Source organism: Charadrius vociferus, unplaced genomic scaffold, assembly GCF_000708025.1.
Source record: "Charadrius vociferus isolate BGI_N301 unplaced genomic scaffold, ASM70802v2 scaffold562, whole genome shotgun sequence".
Classification (NCBI taxonomy): Eukaryota; Metazoa; Chordata; class Aves; order Charadriiformes; family Charadriidae; genus Charadrius; species Charadrius vociferus.
In genome coordinates, this window is record NW_009647234.1 from 672,007 (window position 1) to 682,191 (window position 10,185).

Genomic DNA, 10,185 nt, shown 5'->3' on the forward strand with positions numbered 1-10,185 from the left:
AAGGGAGAAGAGATGTGCTCGCACAGCCGTTGCACGCTATTCCCGGGTGGCCATTTGTCATGTCCTGCCTGGCATCGCAGGGTGGACACCAAGCGAGCCCGTGTGCCATGTGCAGGTTTAGTACTATGAGAAAACTTCTGCCTCAATTTGTTTTAAAATGGCCACGCAACCGTATGCTACATGAGTGAGAGTCCTGAAATATTAATGGGAGAAGAGAATGTCTCTGGGAAGAGCTGATGGCATTTTATACATTAATATTTAATGAAAGCCATTTCAGAGCTGCGCAAACACACAGTCCCTCCACCCCGGCTTGCTCTCCTGGAGTTCGCAACTCCCATCTCGGCACCTGCAGAGCCCTCTGGATGCACCAGGGGAAGCGGGTGACAGGCACTGCAGCTAATTGCAATTAACAGCAGGGAGATCTCGACCCCAAAGTCGCAGCCCTGCTGCACCGCGGTGGGAGAAGCCAAGGCTCCTGCCGGGCTCTCCATCCCCCTCGCTCAGCGGGCTGCTCCGTGCCTGGTGGAACGGAGCAGGGCAACTCTGCTCGAGAGCTTTGCAGTGCCACAGCCACAGTTGAGCCATGGCTCCGTAGGTGAGGCTTGCCGCATCCAGCGAGGTCACGCTTTGCTGGGGACTCTTTAGGTCGGTGGTGCTCTCCCTGCGGAGCACACCGAGCGAGCCTCCCTACAGGGTGATAATGGCTGAAGAAGTTTTCCAGGACTCTTTCTGCCACCCGCCGGCTCAGAGCTGGCACACGACTGCAGCTCCCGGCAGAGGGTGGGCCAAACCCTGCAAACGGCCTCTTCCCCGGGGACGGCCATTCCCTGCACCGGGACACAGGCACCGCGTCCCCGCGGGGAGCGCACATCAGCTGTGGCCACCCTGGCGCTGCCCCCTGCTCCCTGCAAACAATACGTCCTCACTTCATCGAGGAACCAACGCTCTTTAAGATATTAACGCCCAGTTAATGTGATGGACTAACAGCCCCAGCTGATACGGGGCGGCTGCAGCGTACCAAACGAAATACATCTTACTGTTCTGCAGTCAAAAATGCACTGATGCACCCTGAAGTGAAGGAAGCGGGGAGGGAGAGCCGGCTCCAGCGAGGGGCTGCGGGGCCGCACAGGGTGTGCGGAGGCAGCCCCCCGCTCCACACCCAGGGGCTCCCAGGCCGCTTCGCCACGCACGTGCAGGCACGCAGGGGACGCGCTGGCTAGCAGAGCTGACGTGGCGTGCGTGTGAATCAAGCAGGACTTAAATTCTTAATCGAAAACCATGAATTTCATTACAAATTATAAAACAGACATGAGGAGCCCCGAGGCTGCCAGAGCTGCCTCAGCCCCTCGCCGCCCCCCTGCCAGTCTGCGCAGACACGCGGCAGTGCCGCAGCTGAGAGAGCGGTGCCGGACGGCTCCTGCGCAGTCCCCTGCGAAACGCATTTGATTTCTAGCTGAGAAAGAAGCTAAGAGGCAGAGCCCGCACTCACAAATGAGGAAGGAAACGGGAGCCTAGCAAAAATACTGGTTCTGGAGTAAGATTGCTATGTGTCTTATTAACTCCACCTGCGGAAGCTGGCTGCCTTTGGAGTCGATCTTTATTCGGCATTCAGAGAGGGCTGCAAACCTCTCCAGTGACGCCAAGCCCCGGCCAAGCGCTCTGGGCCACGGCCGCGCACCGCAGACAGGGAGATCCACCTCTGCCGAGGCTTTGTAGCTGCTCTGTCAGCGTTTTGCTTTCAGGGAATGTTGACAACAGAATTCGGACACGCAGCTTACCATGGTGGAGAAGATGGTCTCCATCTTATCTTCTTGTGGCCGTCTGAAACCAGTTATTTTGCAAGCCAGGCTGCTGTTCACGAGGACTTTGTGGGCAGCAAGGCTTTTATGTATGTAACCCATCTCTGCCAGGTACTTCATGCCAGAGGCGATCCCCTGCAGCATGCAAACCAGCTGGGTGGCCGTGAACTGTCCCTCATGTTTCTGCAGAAAAACAGGAGGAAAAGCCAAAGGTGAGCAATGCCCCGTTCAAGGGGGCACCGCCAGCAGAGCCCGAGCGTGTGGCAGACCCCAGCAGTTACCACCGGCTCCCCCAGCACTCACCCTGAGAAAAGAGTCCAGCACACCGTTCCCCATGTACTCCATCACTATCATCATGGTGCTCCCTGCACGGACAGACAAGGAGCACTGCGTGAGTCCTGCCCGTTGCTCGGGCAGTTGTAACACCGCAGGTGTGAGAAATCCAGGCGCTAACCTCCAGCGCGGTCAGCCCGCACTGCCTGGCTATTAAGGGAGACGAGGACTCATCTCAGACAGTTTGCAATGAGCAGCGGGTCCGAGGCTTTCCTGTGGTTCCCAGCTGGGAACCCACCGGATCCCAATATCAGATGCTCCTTTTATCAGGACACTGAACCACAACACAAGGGAGGACGACACTACTCGGTGAAAGCAAAATCAACAGCTCAGCCCAAGACTCAGGACAGAACTGCCTCCTTACCTAATAAAACAGCTAGTTACAATCAGCACGCGTGCTCACGTTTCTTTGGATTTACATGAATATCCATTTAAGTACAGCATCCGCAGACTAGTTCAGTGCACGCACTCCCATGAGAGCCGGGAGCAGTCAGAGTCATCTGTTTTACTGACAGAACCTCACTTCAATTTGCTTTTATTAAGAGTGCAGTTTTGCTGCTAAGCCAGTCCTACTACCTGGGCTCATTAGTCTAGCTGTAAGCATTTTATTAATCATCAGAATGCTAAAGTAACTAACACATGAGGAAACACCCGATTTCCAGAGAGCAACAGCATTGCACCTCCAGCACCAGGTCATCGCTCCAAAGCAACAGCTTAAGCACGCTGCCTGCGCAGGAGCCACCCTCCACCGTGCGCGGGCACGGCCCGGGACCCCCCTACCTCTGGTGATGACTCCCTCCAGGCGGATGACGTTGGAGTGATCAAACTGGCCCATGGTGCACGCCTCCGCCAGGAAGGAGCGCTGCTGCTTCTCCGAGCACCCTGCCCGCAGGGTCTGGATGGCCACCGGCAGCTCGCGCTTGCTGGGCAGCTTCAGGCATCCCCGGCAGATCTCTCCAAACTCTCCTGCGTGGCAGAGAGATGAGTTAAACAGCACCCGCGGCCACAGCAGGACACCCCTCGCAGCTTCCCTCTAGGGGATATTTTCTTTGCTTTGGGACCATAGAGTGCATTCCTGTAGAACGAGTGATGCGTCTTTGCTGTGCAGACAAGCAAATTGTTAATCAGAGCATTTGCCAATCCATAAACTCAGAAACACGCGGAGCTCTGTGGCTGCAAGTTTCCCCACAGAGTCTGTTCCACCATCTTCCCCCACCTTGGCTGAACACACAACCCTTCGCACAAATTTATCATCGGCATGTGACACTAAAACGTGTGACACTGCAATGGAATTTCTTTTCCTCTTCCTACACCTCTAAGCCACTCTCTCCACACTGCTCAAGTGCATATTGCACTTTTTCTCACAAAAAGAAGATTAACCCCCAGCCACCGGGTCCATGCTCCCAGGGCCTGGCCCGTTCTGCTTCCAGCTCAGCACACGCAGGGTCCGCTTCTCGTGGAGCGCGGCACGGCCAGAGGGTTCCTGCAGCCTTTGAGGTAGAGCATCCCGCTCCGCACAGCCACGCACTTCACAAGAGGAACTACCAAATTCATAACATAAAAGGCCAATATTGGCTTTACAGCAAAAAATGTGTAGCTATGAAAAGCTTTAATTATTTAAAAGCCAGGTTCTTGTTAGGTCAGCAGTAAGACGAATGCACTCCCAAATTCCTTATATTTAAATGTATTCGTGACTAATTTTTCTTGATTTTTCAAACACCAATGTGCTTCTGAAAGGAATGTGGGATTAGTCTCAGATGGTCCACTCGGCAGCTACAAAGGTAACCTCCTCTTCTCCTCAGTGTCCTCTTCCCTTCAACACTGTCCTTTAAGCTGGTGGGCAAGCCCTTCCCTCTTCCCCTCCTCCACCCCTTCTTTTTCTGCAGCTGAATTTATCTTTAGGAAAAGAAACGACAAAGAATAATCGTGTTTCCCATGTTCTGGCGCACATTAGCGATTAAGGCTCTAGGGCCCAGTGAGGGGATTTTAATTTGCTTTTAAGTTTTAGGCAGTGAAGTTGATGAAAATCAATAAATCATTAAGTTCACATATTTATAAATAGTTCTCATGCTGCTGTCAGACTGCCCAGATGCAGATAATTGCTGATGCTTTCTGGTCCGCGCCTCCCTCGGTTGGCAGTACTTAGTGCCTCAGAAAAACAAATGGGAATGCAAAATCAAGCTCCCGAACAAAATACTCTCCAGCCCCGCTCCCATCTCCCCACCACAAGGATGTGCTCTTCCCCGAGGGAAGAGCAAGAGCAAAGGTCCGCGGCGCTGAGGGTGCCAGCGGGAGAGGAGCTGCCTTGGGAGATGCCGGTGAGGCAGGCAGAGACCGCGGGCAGCGGTGGGAGAGCCGGCACGCGCCCGCGGCACCGCAGCTCGGGCAGGACCGCAGCAGCAACCTCAGGGCATCACCGTGGCCCCGTGCGGGGGCGAGAGGAGAGCGCTCCGGCTGGGCACAAGCACAGCCCACGGCACGGCCACCGCCCCACTGCCCACCGCAGAGGGGCCGGCGAGGAGGAACTTGCCTGTCCCGATGATCCTCTCAATTTTAATGCTAGCGTTATCCAGCTCTTTGGCAAAGAGGTGCACGGCCTGCATGGGGTCTTCACAAGTGTCAGGGTCGATGTACGTCCTCCTGGTCGGTACTTTAACTGCAGGGAAGCAGGAAAGGCACAAAGAGCGTGAGAGGAAGGCTCGGCAGAGCTCCTGCCCGCCTGCCCCGGGGAGCGCTCTCACAGGTTATCCATCTTCAGGTGTGCCAGCAGGACTACCTTGTCACCTTTTTATATGCAAAGCAAAAGACTCAGTTTTTAGGTCGCTAGGAAATTTCTTGTGGGATTTAAAGAACCTAATCGCTCTGCTCCACTGCCACAACCTCCGGGTCAAAGGAAAGCAACTCCTTCACTCCAGTGCAGCTCCCACCAGGACCGGGCCTGTCTGCCTCCCGCGCTAATCCTCGAGTACCCCAATCATCTCCGTTCCCAAGACCTCTAGGAGAGACAATTTTAATCACGAACAACAGCCATGTTCCAGGTCCCCTCGATTAGCAGCATGGGCAGCAAAATACCTCCCACAGGCAGCTACCATCTGCTGCAGGGCGAGCACGTCCGGGAGAGCCGTGCGGAACGGGGCTGCAAAGCTCCGGAGGGGACACAGCCGCCCGCTCGCTGAGGCTTCCTCAAAACCCCAATTCACATCTCCTGAAAACAAACAGCCAAAACAATGGCTGAAGCACATCAGCTCTGCCGCTCGCTGGGCCCCTACTAGAGCGCTGCCGCGTCTCCTCCTCTCCCTGGGCACGGCAAAGAGGATGACAGATGCTTTGCACGAGCTGCTTGGCCCGTCCAGGACCAGCGCATGGCAAATGGCAGAGCCAGACTGCTCCAGGGAGGGGTGACACCACGCCAGGATTCCCTTCCACCTCGGCTCCATTTGCCTTCCCCAGAGCGGGCGGCTGCTGCGCTCCCCGCACAGACAACCTTCGGCGAACTCCCACGGGCAGCTCAGAAGCGCGAGGCCCTTCAAAGGCAGGTGAAACGGCCAAGCTGCAGCTGAGAAGCACGCAGGCTCTGCTGCTTCTGAAACGCTTCGGGGAGCAGGAGAGCATGTGTGCGCTTCACAGGCATATGCCAGGAATCAAATAAACTCGTCAATCCTGACATCTGAATTTCCTTTGACAACGGTTGTCTGTAAAATTATTACTGCTCGCTAATCAAGAGTAGCCCCAGAAAACAAAGCTGTATTCTCATGCAGTCGTTTGTGTAAAGCTGACGGAATAACTCATATGCCCCGTGGAAAGCTGAGAGCATCCCCCTTTCCTTCGGCGCGGCAGTGACCTGTGCGCAGGAAGGACGGACACTGGCTGACAAAGCCGCCGAGCACGTCGTCCCTGGAGAGCCACGCTGTGCCGAGCCCCTGCTCTGGGATAACGTGGGATGACAACACTTCAAAAGCAAGGACTCGGGGCTGCTGTATGGGGAGCAATAAATACAGGGATCCCCACACGGTCATACCGGCCGCAGTGGCCAGGCGTCACTTACAATGGAAGTACAGCTCCTCGTCCCCGTCCTGGCTGGCTTTGCTGTACCCACACTGTCTGCAACGAGAATGAAGATGCACACCGTTACCTGGGCAGCGGTCTCTCGCTGGCTATAAAAGCCTCAAGCGGCAGCGCTCGGGACCGGAGTGTGGCCCCACGGCACGAGGCGGCAGCAGGCGGCTCAGCCCATCTCCCACGCGCTCCCCAGAGCCCCTCCTGCGGGACTGCCCCTGCCCCAGCCCCACACCTCCCCAGCCTGTGCCCCAGCTCAGCCGCAGCTCCGCTCACCTCCTCCAGACCATCACGCCGATCACCATGGACACCAGCACCGTCAGCCCCGCGATGGCCACCACCGCGATGATGAGGACAGGGTTCTGCTCGCTGGAGGCCACCGTCACTGCGGGATGGAAGCCAAGCAGGTCAGCAACATGCCCCGGGGGGAGACCACGGCATGGGGCAGCCCCGGCCACTGCTCCCAGTGCCGCCCTGCGTCCTCCAGCAAGGCTGTGGGGTGGTTCACCCACAGTTCCAGGCTACTTTTCAACACCCTCACAACAATTCACATTCTGGTTCCGTTTTAAGAGCTCGAGGCGGTGCAATCAGACCAAGGCGCAGGGCAGCACTGCGGGCACGGATGGAGCAGCCCCAGTGGTGCCACACCAGGAGCCTGTTGTGTTGGCGCTGAGGAAAGGTTCCTGCTTATCGGAGGGACACATTAACATTTACAGCTTACAAATAGTTTTCCTTCATCACATTAATCCCTTCCCTTCCTGCTTTTGCAAACAGGGGCATTAAAAAGCTACATTCTATATAAAATTTTTATTGGCTTCAATTCATTCTGAAAATGTCTTCTGTGTGGCAAACGGATGCAATTTAAAGCCCTGTTAAACACAATCTGTGAGAGCCGTACTGAGCCAGCCATCTCGGGGCTCTCACTTCTAGCCAGGGCGGGTTATTCAGCTGAAGCCGCGCCATCTCTCCAAGCTCTCTGTTAGGCAGTGAAATAAGATGCTTCTGAACTATAGCTATGAATGGAGACTGTGAAAAGGAAAAGCCCCAGCAAACAGCGCTGATGCTGGCCGACTGTACCCAGCCAAGTGGCGAACACGCCAAGTGCCTCGTGAGCCAGGACAGCAGCGGGGGTAAGCAGCCATCTCCTGTCCGGGCCACACACCCGAGGCCAGCTGGATCCCAGCCGGCATCGCCTCCTCTGCGCCCGCGCGACCGGCCACCCCGTCTCCGCAGCGCCCGCACAGCTCCGCAGACCCAGGCAGGATCGCGCCCTCAGGGACCGATGCCAGCTCCCTTCCAGCACCTGCGTGGCGGCCGCACGAAGGGGACCTGGTGAGATCTGTTCCAGCACTAACATCACGCCAAGGCAGAACAACCCCGCAGTCACACACTGGCTCTGCTAAGCAATTTCTAGGGCAATCTCAGCCAAATAGCAGAGACTCTGTCCCCAGCCTCTGCACGAGAGAGCAGACAGGGACCGGCTGCCCTCACTGCTGCTGCACTGAGAGGAGTGAGGACAGACACCCCCAGGCCTGGCGGGCCAGCAGCAGCGACCTTCTTAAAAATAGGAAATTTTTACATTTTCAAATAGGAAAATGCAATTAAAAGCACACTCTGGGAAGTACCTGCTCTTAAACCCGGAGCAGCAGAACCAGAGGAACAGATGCTGCTCCACGAAACTAAGAGCATCTGGGGCAGCAGCAGCGAGCAGCAGCGTCCCCACGACTCAGCTGAGCTCCACGCTTGCAGGTGTGTAAGAGACGACGAGCTTTGCCAACACTTACGCTCCGCCAGCGTCTCCACTTCAATACTAGGGCTGTAGTTTCCGTAGTCCGGTGAGGAGGATGTTCGGATTTGGAAAATATAGAGGGTTCCAGGCTTCAGGTTATTCACCGTCACGGCCGTTGATGTGGTTTTCACAGTTGAGTAACTTTGATCTCTCTGATCCTGTGAAATAATGAGATACCCGGGATCTAGCCAGACTGGCAGCTGCGCCACGGAGCAGCACAGCACAGCTGTACCTGCGCCTCCCCTCCGGGGCCCATCAGGACAGTCCACCTAGACATAAAACCTTCACCAGAAAGAATACGTTTACTAGATGTCTCATTAATAGAAATTACACAGAAAGGTCACGTGAAGTGGCAGATGGAGCCTGATGACGTGCTATGAATACAGGCGGAGGATGAGGAAGTGGGGAGCGGCTGTGCCGTCCCGCACGGCCCCTCTCCTGCCCGCCTGCCCCCCGCTGCCGCTGGCACCGTCCGGCCCCTTCCCACTGCCACCGCTCGAGCACTGGCGCAAATACGCGTGTATTAGCACGTGCTGAGTAAGCAGAGCCGGCAGGTGGGTTCGCCAACAGTCCTGTGCCCTGGGATTTTATTCACTTGCCCAGCGACCTACAGATCCCTCTGCTTCCACTAAGGGAGAGCGGGACGGGCAGCCCCCCTCCTGCAGCCGCTGCTGGAGGCGGTGAAGGCAGGGCAGGCTCTGCCCGGCCAGGCGGCCGGTGGGACCGCTGGGCCACTGGCCCCGCTCTCCCGTGCCACAGCAGCACTGAGGATGCACCCTTGCTGTGCCCAGGGACCAGCCCTGGGGAGCATCCCGGCCCCGCGACCCAGCACTGGCGCAGGCAGCGGCCGTTCATCGCGCTGCTCCCAGGGCCCGGGACACCGCTGGGAAACGTATTTTCCATTTGATACGCATTTCCCCTTGAATCTCCATAGTTAAAGTAAGTCTTTAAAAGCGAAGATTAGGAACTAACTTGATTTTCATGTCAGCATCAAGAGCCTCATTCCAGTCTATCATTAGAGTTCCCCACCCAAGCAGGACGTTTCCTCATTTCTCGTACCCTCAGTATCTTGTTGCTGCAGCCCATTTGCACAGGAATTACTGTCTCGGGCTTCAGCGTTCGCCCTCACCCACAGATTCCTCCTTTCAAATCTATCACATGCTGAAAATCACATTAATATGAATCAGCTTCAAGGTAGCTTGTTTCTAAATACAGAGCACCAACACGTCACCTGCACAGTTTGCCTGACATGTAATCAGTTTCATAACGAGCCTGAGCACACGCAGATAAGGTAATTTGCGGAACTGTGTCATAAACTGCATTTATTTTGATTTAGAGCATTGTCCCTGCTCTCTGCCCAGCAGTATTTCTTCTAAAATTCTCAACTCACTGCACCCGTCAAATACAGCAGCTGTTTTTAAAATTAGGAGACTGTCACAGAAGCATTTGCTTTTGTCCCCTCCTGTGTGGAAGACCACTCACAGCTCACTGAAGTCACGGGTTTGGTGGCCCTCAGTCCTAAACCAGTGAAGGCCACAAGGTCCAACACTTCCCCAGAGAGCAGGCTATGAATATAGGTGTCATCTCATCACAGATTTAGAAGTCCCATATGGTTTAGCGGTCCCTGTCTAGCTGGCTAATGGCGAGCACCCAAACCTCAGATATCTGATGTCCTTGAAAAAAGCCATCCAATGCATTAAATAAAAAAAAAAAAAAAAGGATGAATCAATGAAAATTATTAGCTTTACTCTTTCTCCCAGGGATATGTCAACATTAGGACTGGATGAAATCTTGCTGCACAGATGGGGGGAAAAAAAACACTAATTAACATAAACTCTACAAATAATCCAAATTTCCTATAACTTGCATAAGCAGATTACATAACACTGTCAGAGGAGAAAAGACCTTATTGGCCCCCATTTGAAGCACTCCTCTTCCAGCTGCCAGCAAAATCTTCACACCAGCACCGTCCGCAGACACGCACGCCCTCCCTCTCCCACCGCTCAATCGTCACGCAGCAGCTGGCTGACCGTCACCGTCACCGTCACCAGCGGCACACGCAGCACCGCGCTCCCGAGGGACACCCCGCAGTCGGCCAGGGCACAGCCGAGCGCTGAGCCGGCCCCCAGAGCTTACCTTCTCGTAGTACTTGACCTCGTACTCCGTGCCGTTGGGGGTCGGGAAGCCCGGCTCCTGCCACGACAAGGA

At 55.4% G+C, this 10,185-nt stretch overlaps 1 protein-coding gene across 1 annotated transcript in view; it reads right to left on the bottom strand.

The window, feature by feature from the left end:
- The window catches only part of EPHA10 (EPH receptor A10), a 57,727-nt gene that overhangs the window by 1,457 nt on the left and 46,085 nt on the right, over positions 1–10,185 (bottom strand). The window contains exons 8-15 of the mRNA XM_009879877.1: positions 10,114–10,182; positions 7,973–8,135; positions 6,465–6,573; positions 6,178–6,233; positions 4,663–4,788; positions 2,913–3,098; positions 2,103–2,164; positions 1,779–1,982 (exon numbers count right to left, since the gene is read on the bottom strand). Of these exons, the coding sequence (XP_009878179.1) occupies positions 1,779–1,982; positions 2,103–2,164; positions 2,913–3,098; positions 4,663–4,788; positions 6,178–6,233; positions 6,465–6,573; positions 7,973–8,135; positions 10,114–10,182 (975 nt within the window). The remainder of the gene's footprint in view (positions 1–1,778; positions 1,983–2,102; positions 2,165–2,912; positions 3,099–4,662; positions 4,789–6,177; positions 6,234–6,464; positions 6,574–7,972; positions 8,136–10,113; positions 10,183–10,185) is intronic.